This window comes from Microcaecilia unicolor, chromosome 5 (genome assembly GCF_901765095.1).
Source record: "Microcaecilia unicolor chromosome 5, aMicUni1.1, whole genome shotgun sequence".
Taxonomy (NCBI): Eukaryota; Metazoa; Chordata; class Amphibia; order Gymnophiona; family Siphonopidae; genus Microcaecilia; species Microcaecilia unicolor.
The window spans coordinates 157,686,858-157,702,369 of NC_044035.1; the positions used below are offsets into that span (position 1 = coordinate 157,686,858).

Consider the following 15,512-nt stretch of genomic DNA (forward strand, 5'->3'; position numbering starts at 1 on the left):
CACCTCTAAGATTTTAATTACATAAGTCATTATATACTTTTGAACTATACATAATGAGTTTTTCAACTTATATTGATTAATATTTTTCTAATGGCCTTTTGAAAAAATATCTTTTTCGTTTTTATGTTGGATGTTCTAAAGTTTTTATTTTATTTACTTATTTATTGCATTTGTATCCCACATTATCCCACCTCTTTGCAGGCTCAGTGTGGCTTACAATTCAACATGGGTACTGGAAATAGAAGAGAATATACATTTGGTTTTACAGAGGGTTATGTGTTACATGGTGGTGAAATACATGATAGTGTTAAAGCAAAAGACATTATAAGACTATTCTAGAAGTTTTAAAGATTATACAGTTACACATGTTGATCTTTGTGATATATCTTGTCGAAGAGATAGGTTTTCAGTAGTTTACGGAAATTGGTCAGTTCATAGACCGTTTTCAGGTTACGTGGCAACGCGTTCCAGAGTTGCGTGCTCGTATAGGAAAAGGTAGATGCGTGCATTAATTTGTATTTCAGACCATTACACTTGGGAGGATGAAGATTAAGGAATGTGCGAGAAGATTTTTTTTGCGTTCCTGGGTGGTAGTTCTATTAGGTCTGACATGTAGGCTGGGGCGTTACCATGGATGATTTTGTGGACTAGGGTGCAAAGTTTGAACATGATGCGTTCTTTTAGTGGGAGCCAGTGTAGTTTTTCTCTTAGGGGTTTCGCGCTTTCGTATTTTGATGTGCCGAATATTAGTCTGGCTGCCGTGTTCTGGGCTGTCTGGAGTTTTTTAAGTATTTGCTCTTTGCAGTTTGTTTGGAAGATTGTGACTGTCTATTTTCTCTTGCAGTAGGCTGGTATATACAAATGAGATATTTAGCTCACAATGATGTATAAGTTCTATTAGCTTCTTATATAAATCTGATGTTTATCTACTCCACTGACTACTAAATATGTTATCTATAATTAAGGTACATTAGACACAGCTGACTGAATATGCTTTTCATGGCTTTATTGGTTTAGTATTAATGAGACTTTTTGTCATAATTATATATTCATTATTTGTTATATTTTATACATGCTTTGAGTCTGTCCTGATACATATGTTCTTATCTTGTGTTCCAGATTTTATTTTATCCCTAAAGCAGGCAGCAGCCAAAACACGACCGTGTCAGGTTTTATATTGATTTTATGTTAATAAGTATATTTTCTTGGACCATACTGTCGGCATCCCCATCTGTTTGTTTTCTTGATCTTGTCATCTTGGTGATTGGTTTTGCCTCTTTGGGACATTTATGTTCACCTACGAGATAGGTGGTGCACACATGGTGGACACGCACACATTTACACCAGCTTCAGAGCAGGCGTAAATTACATTGTCAGTATTTCAGTTCCATTACGGATGGTTCTGAGTGCCTGTTTTTTCAAGGCACACGTTGCCTTGATAAAACAGGCTTAAAAAAAGGTGCCATTTTGGACTTCTCATGTAGATGCCCCGTTATATAATCTTGCCCATGACATTTTAAACTGATGCTCAAAGACTTTCCTCTGCTGTGAGGAAGATGTATAAAATGTTTTTGCTGACATACTCAGTGCAGGCACTTTAGAGCTGTGTTCGTGTGAGCTCAGTCTCTATGGTGTATGGATACAGCAAAAACTGGAATTATGTTAGTTTCCTACTTTTGTCTTGTATCTATTGTGGTATCAGTTCTTCATTTCAAGACTTGGGCTCCTTTGTGTTTTAGATGCCTTTTCTATTATATTACTTGGCTATTACAAGGCCAAGCTGCAGGTAACGCAAATATAAGTATATAAAATGCTGGCATACTGAAAGAATGATTTTATATTTTGGTAGTGCTAAGGTGACGTTTCTAGGATCAAATTTTAAATGCTAAGGAAGCAGATGTACATCAAGATCTTTCCTGTTTTATTAACTGCACTGTTAGAGATTTTTTTCTGTTTATCTTCCTTATCCCCACTGTACTTGGCTCTGTAACCCTTCTCACATAGGGTTTTCCAGACTCTGTAGAGTGTGGACAACATTTAACAGAATGAAAGTTATTGCCTATGTTTATCACATTGAGCAATTTTCCTTTTTTTATTTTCAATTTACTAGATGTGAGAGTTTGGGAAGTAAGTCTGATATAGCATGTATTTCTAGAGTTTGCCCAGTGAGTACATTCTCTTGATTTTTGTCTACCCCTCTTTCCTTGTCTCTGTGGCAATCCTAAGTTTTAGGAACAAAATGAAAACTTTGTGTATTTTGCAGGGCTATGGAGTCTTGAGTCGGAAGCAGTTTTGGGTGAAGTAGGTAAAAGTATACTGACTCCAGCGTAAACATTTTTTAAAAATTACAATATATTGTAAATTTATCACTTTATACTTATATATATATATATATATATATATATATATATATATATATATATATATATATATATATATATATAATATCTTTGTTCATCATCTAAAGTACTGGTAAATAAGTTATATTTACCAGTATTTTAGATCCAGAACAAAAAAATTTAAAGCCTGATATCAATAGGCGTCAGAGTCGACATTTACCCATGGATTCTATATATGGCACTTTGAGTTGTGCGCATAAATTTGGGCATGTGTCCAATTTGCACATGCAACTTAATTGAATAATGAGCCAGTCATCATAGATAATTGGGCAATAAGCAAATATTGGCACTAATTGGCAATAGTGAGTATTTACATGCACATCTTTTTAGATGTATCCTATAAAGAGGCACGCATTAATGCTAGTGCATGGATCCAAAAAAGGTGCTTGGGTGGGTTGGGGGCGTTTTCTAAAATGTATGCGCATTGTTAAAGAATTAGCGGAATCTGCGCCTAATTTATGGAAGAAGGACAGACAGGAAAAACCATATTATACGAACATTTCAGGGCAAACCATTAGAGGCTCAGGAATAGGAAGGGAATTAAGGAACAGGTTTTCAGTGGTGGAAATGGTTGCTCCTAAATGTAGTCATGGTTTCTGGTGCTAAGCACTATTCTATAAACCGCACCTAACTGCAATCGTGGATTATAGATTAGCGCCAAGTGCTATTTTTTTCGGCATCAATATTTTAGACACCATTTATAGAATTTAGTCCTTCGTGTGCAATGTTGAGCTTACAAGTTATAGAATTCTTTCAGTTATGTGCATAACTTATTGTAAAATTAGCTGCTAATTGGTATTAATGACCAGCAATTGATGTTAATTGGCACTAGCTAGCACTGATTTGCGGTTATGCACATAACTGCCTTTAGTTGGTATTCTACAAATTGATCTGGGATTCTATATAGCACGCCTAGAGATCTGTGCCGAATTCCAAACAGATTCAATAGCAATGCGCGTAACTTAACAAGCTAATGAATGCTGATAACAGCACTTAAGCAATAATGAGCACTAATTGGCACAGATAGAATGTAGACGCACAACTCACTAAGCATATTCTGTAATGAAGTGCACCGAACTTCAGACGCGCGCAGGTAAAAAGGGGCATGGTTATGGGTGGGGAAATGGGTATTTCATGGGTCTTCTGAAACTTACATGCATAGTTATTGAATATGGCCATACATTTTTATTTGTGTAAATGGATGCATGTAGTTTTAGCGCTGAAATTTCAACTAAGCGTATTCTATAATTGGTGCCTAAATCTAGGCGCCGAGTATAGAATACGCTTAGCACTGATTTCAGCGCCGATTTTTTTTTTTTTTTAGGTGCCATATATAGAATCTCCCCCTGAGCATGCAAAATCCATAGCACACAATTGCAAGGGGAGGTGGATCTGGGAGGGGCTTGGGACATGCCTAGCACTTATGCATGCAGATGATGCCTAAGCCGACAGTATTAAGGCCCGAGCATCTACTTCAGCTTTTGAGCTAGTTTGTGTTTGTGCCTAAAGTTAGGCGTGTAACTGGAGACTTTCACTAGTATTATATGCGTAATTACCGCTATAGAATTCGTGCTTAGCACACGTCTTCCTGGCATTTAACTTTAGGTGATCTGTAGAGAATTACCCTCTACATTCCTTTTGTAGGTCGTATCCTGAAGTTGTATGAAAATCGATGTACAGATACCTCTAACACGGGAGTAAGTCAGCATCATAGCATAAAGAGAAGGAAATTTGATTTAAATAAGTGGCAGTAATAAGACTGAGACCTGAGAACCTTTTAGATTTCTCAACATGCTCTAACCACTGGAATACATTTCCATCCTGGTAATGATGTAGGTATAGAATTTATGTTGATGAAATGTTCAGAGAAAGTGTCAAATAGTATTTTTACTTAGAATATGTTGTGAGCTGGTTAGCAGATAAGTAAATGTATCTGAATCCACTAACCTGCATGTTTGTACAGTAAGAGTTTGAAATGGCTTTGTAGATATACAGGATGCTAACTCAGTTCAAACAGATTGAATCTACTATTAACCATAAATTGATTCTGACCATGGAATTTGTCCACTGAAGTATATACCACATATGCAAATTTGGGAAAAGATAAATAGCCTGTGCAGAGGATTTTGTTAGCAATCTTCAATCCAGGAAATATAATTGATTTTCGTGTTTGCTTTTTCTTTTTCATTATATTGTTCCTCCACACCTTTTTGTGCTCACGTCCTCTGCAGGATCTGCCACAGCTAATCATCTTGTTCTGTACAGATGAGACACTCTGGAATCTCAGTACATTAGGGATGTTAACTTGTTTTGAAGTGAATGACAAAACATGATGAATGGTCCATTTTTGGTTTATTTCCCTTTAAATAAACTGAACAGACACTGGTCCCAAAAGCTGTTCAGTTCTGGTACCCTTATAGTCTATGGGGCCAGGAAAACAGCAATTATTTTTGCTTGTACATAGACAGAATGGAATTGTTTTGGAAGGGACAAGGAAAGAAGCAGGAGTCATTTGATCTATCTTGTAAAGCATTTCGACAAGCAGCTAACAAGGCTGTCTGATTCTCACTTCTTCCAGATTCCTTGCTTCTGTAATTCGTTTTGATGGTGTAAATGGCTGCTGTTATGTTGATGACATTCGGATGATTTTCTATAGAGATTTTAACATCTTGGCCCTTTTGCTGTTGAATTCCTTTCTTGAGAACATCACCACCTGGCTGATGCTACACAAAATTGCATGCAGTGTGCTTCACCTGCTATGTTATTAGACCCAGAAAAGAAACAAGTGGAAAAACAACTTCAAGGGATCAATCCAAGACAAGAGATAAGATGCTCCAAAAAAACTTTATTAAGGACCCAACACGGTCCGTGTTTCGGTTTTTGAAAAAACCTTCATCAGGGGTCAATCAGTAGTTGCACAGAAGATATACTGACAGACAATGGAGCTCATAAAATGTGGTCTCTTGAATATATAGAAGAGTGTAGCCTAGTACCAACGTATTCAGTGTGAAATAATATTATTTCACACTGAATACGTTGGTACTAGGCTACACTCTTCTATATATTCAAGAGACCACATTTTATGAGCTCCATAGCATTTCAACCAATATCTTACTTTGGAAGCGCTACATAGATGACATTTTTTTTTATTTGGAACGGGACAGTCAATAACGTAGAGAGTTTCTTCCTTTGGTTAAACACTTTGGATTCAAACCTGAAATTTCAAATGAATTACGATATGAAGTGCATTCCCTTCTTGGACATCAATATTAGCATTAAAGGCAATAAATTCATAACAGACATTTATCGGAAACCCACAGGTGTCAACAAATTTCTAAAATATACTAGTTGCCACAGTTCATCTTTGAAAAAGAACCTACCATATAGCCGGTTTCTACGTTTACGTAGATTGTGTTCGGACCCTCGTACATATTATTTCAGGTCTATGGATATGACAAGATGTTTTCAGGAAAAAGGTTATCCACTTCAACATATTAAAAAAGGATTTCAGAGAGCATCTGATTTATCAAGGTCCACACTGTTATAACCAGTTAAGAAGAAAAATAATGATAAAATTATATGTACTTTACCTTTCAATCACATGTCCAACCCCATTGTGAAAATAATTAGAAAACATTGGCATTTGCTCCAAGGTGTTTCTTTCTTTTCTAATAAAGAACTTCTTATAGCATACAAACGGGAAAAGAATCTTAAAGACATGTTAGTTCCGTCTGCATTACATAATGAGGTTGTAACATTAAGAAAATTACCAGTGGGTCATTTTCCCTGTGGATCCTGTTCCGTTTGCAATGTCAATATGAAAACTACAGTTTTCCAGATTCCATCCTCTAACAAAAAGATACATCTTAAAGAGTTCTCAGACTGCAAGACTAAGAATGTCATTTATGCAGTGCTTTGTCCATGTGGTTTGGTATATATAGGTAAAACTAAGAGAAAATTCAATATTAGAATTATTGAACACAAGAGTGCTTTAAAAAGAAACGCACTAGAAAAACCACTGGTTGAACACTCAAGAGACTTGGGACATAAATTTGAAGATTTACATTTTTGTATTATATTTGTACATAAACAAAATTGGAGAGGTGGACCGTTCGATACCCTCCTTCTAAAGAAGGAACAACAGTTTATTTTTGATTTGCAGACTTTGCATCCTAATGGGTTAAATATGGAAACAGATCTATCTGTATTTCTTTGAAAAATAGGACATGTATTATATTATTCTATTATTGATGTTTTATATTTTTACATATTTTTTTTCTTTTTCATTCTTATTTTATTATTATTTTGATTATTCTTTTTAATTTTTTGGCTGCAGTCCTCTTTTTATTTAGCCCAACATATGCACATCATTTTATTTAAGGTGACAAGTTCAGATTTTTATTATTTTTATCACTTTATATTTACATATTTTCACATATACACTTTTCTTGATATAAACAGTATATCCATAAACAGTATATCCATACATACACACACACACACACACACACACATATATATATATATATATATGTATATATATTTCACTAGTATTTGATACTTATTAATAAAAATAAAGTGTGAATTTACAATTTACATACTGTCTGTTCACCAACCTGTTATATAGTTTTTTATTTTTATTTTTCGTTTTTCCTTCTTATTTTTTGGCTGCATTCCTTTTTTATTTAGCCTAACATATGCACACCATTTTATTTAAGGTGACAAGTTCAGATTTTTATTATTCATTACTTTTTATCACTCTATATTTTCACATATACATTTTCTTCAGATAAACAGAATATCCATACACTATATTTGTTTTTTTACTAGTATTTATACTTATTAACTAAAATAAAGTGTGAAGTTACAATTTGCATATTGCCTGTTCACTAATGTGCCATATGATTTGATCAGTGTGAGTTCTTTCTCATCTGTTGATTCAATAGACCAGTTTTACATAAATTTTAAATATTTTTTTAAATATTCTTATATATTTATATTTTTACAATTGTATGTTAGGAGAGATATAATTAAGAAATTATTTGTGGTTGAGTAATTTTATGCCGATATATGGGTGATTGGACACTTTTTTATTTTCTATTTTTTATTTTCTATTTATATTCTTGTAAATCCCATATGCTGCTTGAGCCCCTTCGTTGTGCTTTTAGACATCATACATACCATTATTAAATATATTGATGATTTTATGACTTTAGATTTTGGTGTGGTTTTTTTTTTTAACTTTGACACAGTAATGACGTATATATAGACTTTATGTAGCTTCAGTCGTCTTTTCCAGTACTTCTAGCTGCACGTCTTGTGATAAAGTCACATCCATGATAATTGGGTTAAGGCAGTGTCAGTTTGAAATACAAGTCCCAGAAGGTACTGCAGGCAAGGAGCCAGGGGGTGAGATGAGGAACCCGGACTGGACTCCTAGCTGCACTGGGGGAAGACATGGGTGTAAGCTGGCAGGACGTGTAGATGGGCTGCCACTAGGGGGAAAGAGAGTTAGGAAACCCTGTGTGCAGGAGCTCATCCTTAGTGTAATGCTTAACTCAGCTGGTATGGGTGTGGGGGAAGCTAATGGAAGACGAATGATTGGTTGTGAGAGCAGAAGCCAGGGATTGATTAGGCAGGTGGGAAGGAGTCCCAGGGGAGAGAAGCAGTTGCAGGCTGAAAACCCTTGGGTAAGAGAGGTCCCTAAAGTACTGAAGCAGGCTGAAAACCCTTGGGTAAGAGAGGTCCCTAAAGTACTGAAGCAGGCTGAAATCCCTTGGGTGGGAGGAAGTCCCAAAAGTATTTGCAGGTTGAAAATCCTTGGGTAAGGGAGGTCTCTAAAGTATTGAATTTACCAGTGAAGCTGATGCAGGGTGAAATCCCTTGGGTATGAGGAGTCCCTAAAGTATTGAACTCTCCTGAAGGTAAAGAGGGTAGAAGGTAGAAGCTGCTGCTTTGTGATTTAACTGTGATGATGAACTGAAAGAACTGCTTCTATTTGAAATTGAACTACTGTTTATTGTGCACTGGATAAAGAGCCCAGACTGGAGCTGACTGTGAGACTGTATTGAATCCTGATATGTGCTGATAGCCTACTGCTTAAAGGGGACTATTTGCCACACACTTTCAGGTGGCTTATTTGTGATTAACATTGAAGATTAATGCTGCTGTTGGAACTGTGTATCAGGTCTACTAGAAACCTGCATGGAATAAAGTCTTTAAGATTGAAGTTGCGGGTGGATATTTATTTCTTGACTGTACGAGGTGCCTGTGGCTGGAGGAGATTGTTCTTTTCCTGGCTGCACCTAGAGGCACTTGGTTACAGTCTCTAGAGGATCAGACATACAATTGTAAGTGTATTTTTGATTGTAGTTTCCATCTTGGGGCACTTTATTATAGACCGGTTCCACATTAGCAAAACTATATAATTTATTTTCGCCGAGTGATTTAACAACGACTCGTGGTAGACTCGGTATTCTATTAATTTGTTTCTTGTGTACCCTATGTGCTCCAGTGGACATCTTACATATACTCATTATGTGTTGGAGTAATTTTATATATTTATTTTTTGACGCGTTTTTTTGTACTGCAGCATGGCAATGACTCATTTAAGTCCTCTTTGCCAGCATTATTTGCGTAAGTGTATCTTTGCTTGTAGTTTTATACTTTGGGGTACTTTATCATTGCATATTAAGATAACGTGTTTTATTGATGGAGTATCGAATAATAAAACAATAGATGTAAAACATTACTTGAAAATGGAGAGTAATTCTTTATCTTATTAATTTATGGACTCACTGGATGTACTGGTTTTTCTTTTATGAGTATTGCAAGTGAGTAATTGATTTTCAATTAGTTCAGTTTCTTATGCTGTCTTTATGAATATTGTATATGTGCATCCAGTTGATTTGATTATATTTTTATTATTTTTCATTTTTTATTGCGCTTTATTTTTCATTTTCTTGTTATTTATATTTTTATATTTTTGATATAGTTGTTCCTATTGGAAGGTTTCCATTCTAGGTACGTGTCTTATTTTTAATTACATGTTAATTCAGTACATATATATTCCGTTGTAATTTGATTGCTTGTTATATACAATACGTCTATAGACTCATATTTTATATTTTAATGTTTTATTATTTCATGTCTTATTATAACAATCATATGCATCAGTTTTTCACATGGGTATAGCGATGTGGCGAATGGTTCTATTGATAATAGATTCTTTATGACTAGTGATATATTTGTAATATTTATTATTGTAATTACTATTATTTAATTATCATTTATATTATGATATTATCTATGTTTATATTACATAATTTTAATTTTGCATGACATACTATGTTTTTACAATCATTTTATATTATTTCATATTTGTAATGTTGTGTTTGTCTATTTTAGCCCCTTTGGGCGAAACACGGCCTGTGTCGGGCAGTTTTCTGGTATATAGTATCATTAATAAAATCTTTTGATGTTTTATTGATCTGCTTGTTTGTTTTCCACGTTGGAATTTGCAGATAGTTTGCCTTGTTGTTTTCTGGGACTAATATTTTTGTTTTCCATTTCTGAACTTTTCGTGATGTATGGTGGTGTGGGATTAGGCAGATCCAGGGGGGAAAGACTTCTTGAAAAGATGCGTTTTCAGGTTTTTTCTGAATTGTAGGTAGTTTTCTGTGAGTTTCAGGTCTTTGGGTAGTGAGTTCCAAAGTTGTGTGCCTATAAAGGAGAGGCTGGTGGGACGTGAAGATTTATATTTATACCTTTGCAATTGGGGTAGTGAAAGGTGAAGTAGGTTCTTGCTGTTCTCATCACATTTCTTAATGGTAGATCGATAAGTTCCGTCATGTAATCTGGTGCGAGTCTATAGATGATTCTGTGGACTATTGTGCATATTTTGAATGTTATGTGAGCGTTAATAGGAAGCCAATGTAAGCTTCTGAGGTGGGGCTTCGCTCTTTCGAAGCGTGTTTTTTCCGAAGATGAGTCTGGCAGCCGTGTTTTATGCTGTCTGTAGTTTTCTTATGATTTGATCTTTGCAGCCTACGTAAATACTATTGCAGTAGTCTACATGGGTTAGCACCATGGTTTGGATCATGTTGCGGAATGAATCCCTGGGAAAGTTAGGTTTTATACGTTTGAGCTTCCAGAAAGTGTGGAACATTTTCTTGGTGGTGTTCTTAGTTTGGGTTTCTAGCATTAGGTTGCAGTCATTTGTTATGCCTAAGATTTTCAAGTGGTCTGAGATTGGGAGGGATGAACCCTGTGCGTTAATTGCTGAGGGGGCAACATTATTGTATTGGGACGAGAGAATGAGATATTGGGTTTTATCTCTGTTGAGTTTTAACTTGAATGCCAATGCCCAGGATTCCATGATGGTCATGCTGTTTATTGTTTCCTTGGTGATTTCTGTGGGGTTCTGTTTGAAGGGAATATAGATGGTGATGTCATCTGCGTAGAGAAATGGATTGAGGCCCTGTTTGGATAGAGATTTAGCCAGTGGTGTCATCATTAGGTTGAATAATATAGGTGAGAACAGTGATCCTTGTGGCACTCCACATTCCGCTTTTCAAGGTGGAGATATATCTGAGTTTGATTTGACTTGGTATGTTCTGGATGTCAGAAATCCCTTGATCTGGGAGAGTACTTTTCCTGTAATTCCTATCTTGTCAAAGATTCTCAGTAGTATGTGGTGGTCGACCATATTGAATGCGCTTGATAGGTCAAATTGGAGTAGGAAGATGTTTTTACCCCTTGCTATTTCCTGCTTGAATCTGGTCAGGAGTGTGGTTAGTATTGTTTCTGTACTGTGCTGAGGTCTGAAGCCAGATTGAGATTCGTGCAGTGTGTTGAAATCAGTGATGTATTCTGTTAGTTGTTTGGCGACTATGCCTTCTGTCAATTTGGTTGTTAGGGGTATGGATGCTATTGGTCTATAATTTGAGGTGTCTTCTGCTTTTTTATATGGCATGATGCCAAAAGTCAAATGTTACAAACTCCTGAGTTGTTTTAATGGTATTATATTAACTTTGTTAGGAAGATCTTGTCTGAGAACTGGTATGTTCTATTTGTTCAGTTGCTATAACTTAAATATATGACATATATCTCTAAATGCTATTTTTCTATAATCTGCTTTGTATTAAAGTAAGGGTAGAATATTAAATACAATAAAAATAAATATTCAAAATGATATTAACGAGTTGTCATTGCTTTTAATGATCAGGATATCATACTAATGTACTGTCTTACAACATGATATTTTAGTATGAGAAAATCAGTATTCTCAACCAATCAGTTTGTGGTTTCCATCCTCAGGGATCAAACATTATGTTTTTCTTGTGCATTGGAAGAGAAAGACTGTTGTAATTATATGTCTATGTTGGGATTCATACTGTGGAGAGGTCCAGTTTGGTTATCGTTTTGTTCTTTCTTTATCTTTTTGGTATAGAGTCCATGCAGAAGCACAGTCTTCAGTGAAGCACAGTACTGTGGATGAGCCCAAAGGAAAGGGAAAAGACACAGAGAAGCGAGGAACTGATGATGATGATTCAGAGACCGAGACAGTGGAGTCCACCGATGAGGAGGTGCAGTCAGAGGGGAAGAAGAAAAAAGCTCGCACTGGCTTCAGGGACCGGAAGGTATGTTATCTGACTCTAGTCTTGGCCTTGAAAACATGTTCACTCATTGTCAAACTGCAGTTGTCAAGGTGTATTGAAGGAGAGAGCAAAGCAAGAAGTGCAGAAAATAAATGTCCTGGGCCTCTGAAGGTTGCTGTAGAATATTCTCAGATAGGGAGTAGAACGGGAAAGGGGTGGAGTAATTTTTTAAGAGGACACCTACTTGGAAGGTTGAAAAAGGCACATATTTGGTAAAGATAGCAGTGCCTATGTGCCTTTACATTTCAGTCTTTATTGATGACGTTTCACAAACAACTACATAATTCCTTCAAACAGCCCATTGCCAATTTCCCTCCCCCCAACGCATCCTAAAACCCCAACCCAATTCTATGTCTACCACCTCCCTACCTCCCACTACCCCTGTTACCATAACCCTCCCCTTCTAAGCTCGATACCCCAAAAAAAACAAGAGACTTGGGAACGGACACATGAATAACCCCCACCCTCCCCCCACCTCTAATAACCAACCCAGAATTCCATAATACTGCAAAATAAACCCACCTATCCTGAACATCCTAAGTTGAACTGTTGCATGAAACATTGTAAGTGTATTGTAAAAACATACTGCTAAGTACCGGCGAAATACACCTCAGTCATAAAATACAAAAGAAAAGGTGTAATCCTGAATAACTACAAGCAAGTTCAACACATGTAGAAGCAGCATCTTAAGTGCCATTTCCGGCTGGAATTGTTTACAAAAAAGTCTGTGCTGCCTCCACAGTAGTAAAAAATTGAGTCTTGCCATGATATTTGACTTGGAGTCTCGCAGAGCAAAGCAAAGCACATGGAATCTTTGGAGGTAAAGCTCAGAGCATAAGGGCGCAAAAACTTTCTGAGCAGCACGCACCTTGGCAGTATAGTCCTGAAAACATAAAACTTTTCTGTTTGCAAATTCCAAATGCTATCCTCCTTGTAAGGCTAGTAGAATGACTTTCTTATGCACAAAGAGCACCACACAAAATACTACCACTCTAGGCCTTGCTGTTGCACCATTCACCGAGCCCAGCTGATGGGCCCATGCTATTTTAAAGGGAACATTGAGAGAAAGCAGATTTAAAGAATCTGAAAGCCAAGTCTCCAAAGTCTGTACCAGAACCTCACCCTTCAACGTCTCAGAATGTCCCACCAAGCGCAAACTTTTGTGCCAGGCCCTGCCCTCTAGATCATCAACCTTATGCTCCAAACTAAGATGAAGCTGATCCATATCTGACACAGGACAAGTTCTGAACCTGCTGGTGTAGTGGCTACCCCTCACAAACTAGTGAAGGGGGGGCAAACTTTCCCCCAAATTCAAAACTAAGTCCTATCAATTACTATAAAAGGCCAGATTTCCGGCTCTAGCCAAAATATTTGTCCGGCCTCTGGATCCAATTTCAGGCCCAGGAGCAGACGTGATATCGAAGGATTCAGACGAGACTGGGCTTTGTGGCCGTGAGAGTGTGGCAATGGAGGGACCCAGCCCAGATATCACAGTACTATCTGGTGGAGTCTTGCAAGAAGAGGATGATTCAGGAGAAATTCGGGCCTTGCAAGGTTAGGGCGAATGAGCTGACATACTGTGTCCGGGACATTATTGGAGCATCTAAATTTGCTTGGACTATCTCTTTTTTGAGGCGATATCCTTTTGGGTCTGACTAAGCTACAGCGGCAACTTGTTGAACTTTGTTTTCTAGTGTGTAAGGACTAGGGGTGGGGGAAGAGGCAGGAGGGCAGGAAAGGGTCTTGGGTTTTGAGGGGGGTTTGGAGTTTTTGGGGATGGGGAAGAGGGAGGGATAGGGGACGGACGAAGGTGGTGCTGGGGCGAAGGGCAGTAGAGGTAGTTTTGTTATTGGTTGGAGGGGGGGCAGGGTTTTCAAGGGGTGGCTTAGGCTTTACAATATCAAAAGTTGGGATTAAACTAGTTTCTTGGAATGTGGGAGGGGTAAATTACCCGATCAAGTGTAAATGCATTTTGAAGCATTTGCAGGATCTGAAGGTGGACATTGTAATTTTGCAAGAACTGAAGTTGGACTCACAAGAAATGTTGAAACTTAAGGGAGGTAATTGGAATAAGCGTTATTTCTTGTCTGGTGGGTCAAAATTGAAGGGGTCACCATTACGATTAATAGTAATGTGCCATTTGTGGAATATGGTTCAGAGGACGTATGTTTGGCTATCGGTGAAGATAAATCGGTGGGAATTTACCTTGTTTGATGTATATGCACCAGATGGCCCTAAGGGCTCATTTTTTAAAGATCTAATTAATATGATTCATCTTCAGAGTACAGGAGATATGATTATAGGAGGGACATAAACATTGTTGTGGGGAAGTTGGATAGGACACATAAAAGAAGTAAGGGTTCTCGAGAAGTTTGTTGCACAGTGCTCTAGAGGATGTATGAAGAATATACAACCCAATGGATAAGGGGTGAACAAACGTGTGGATAAAGGTGGGCCGGTTGATATTTATGTATCTGGATTTTCAAAAGGCATTTGACAAAGTACTTAATGAAAGACTACAGTGGAAATTGGAGAGTCATGGGATAGGAGTAGTGTTCTATTGTGGATTAAAAACTGGTTAAAAGAAAACATAGAGTAGGGTTAAATAGCATTCTCAGTGGATCTATCTGTCTGTCCTACCCTTATCCCTTATTTGTCCTGTCTGTCTGTCCTGATTTAGATTGTAAGCTCTTTTGAGCAGGGACTGTCTTTTCGTCATGTTAAATTGTGAAGCGCTGCGTACGACTGGTAGCGCTATAGAAATGATTTATAGTAGTAGTAGTAGTAGTAGTGGAGAAGGGTAGATAGTGGAGTTCCGCAGGGGTCTGTGCTGGGACCACTGCTTTTTAACATATTTATAAATGATCTAGAGATGGGTGTAACCAGTGAGGTAACTAAATTTGCTGACAGCACAAAGGTATTCAAAGTTGTTAAATCGCAAGAGGATTGTGAAAAAGTACAAGAGGACCTTACGAGACTGGGCATCCAAATGGCAGATGATGTGTAATGTGAGCAAGTGCAAAGTGATGCATGTGAGAAAGAGGAACCTGAACTGTAGCTACGTGATGCAGGGTTCCACATTAGGAGTCACCAACCAGGAAAGGGATGTAAGTATCATCATTTATGATACATTCAAACCCCCTGCTCAGTGTGTAGCGGCGGCAGCGGCGGCAAAGAAAGCAAATAGAATGTTAGACATTATTAGGAAAGGAATAGAAAACAAAAATGAGGATGTTATAATGCCTTTGTATCACTCCGTGGTGCGACTGCACCTCGAATACTGTATGCAATTTTGGTCACCACATCTCAAAAAAGATATAGTGGAATTAGAAAAGGTACAGAGAAGGGCGATGGGGCGACTTCCCAATGAGGAAAAGGGGGGAAAGGGAAATGGGACTAGATATACCGCCTTTCTGACATTTTTGCAACTACATTCAAAGCGGTTTACATACAT

At 37.3% G+C, this 15,512-nt stretch overlaps 1 protein-coding gene across 5 annotated transcripts in view; it reads left to right on the forward strand.

Moving 5' to 3' along the window:
* MICU1 (mitochondrial calcium uptake 1) overlaps positions 1 to 15,512 on the forward strand; it is a 407,340-nt gene that overhangs the window by 161,119 nt on the left and 230,709 nt on the right. For all 5 annotated transcript variants that reach the window (XM_030203485.1, XM_030203487.1, XM_030203486.1 and 2 more), the window contains exon 3: positions 11,851 to 12,040. In XM_030203485.1, coding sequence (XP_030059345.1) covers positions 11,851 to 12,040 — 190 coding nt within the window. The remainder of the gene's footprint in view (positions 1 to 11,850; positions 12,041 to 15,512) is intronic.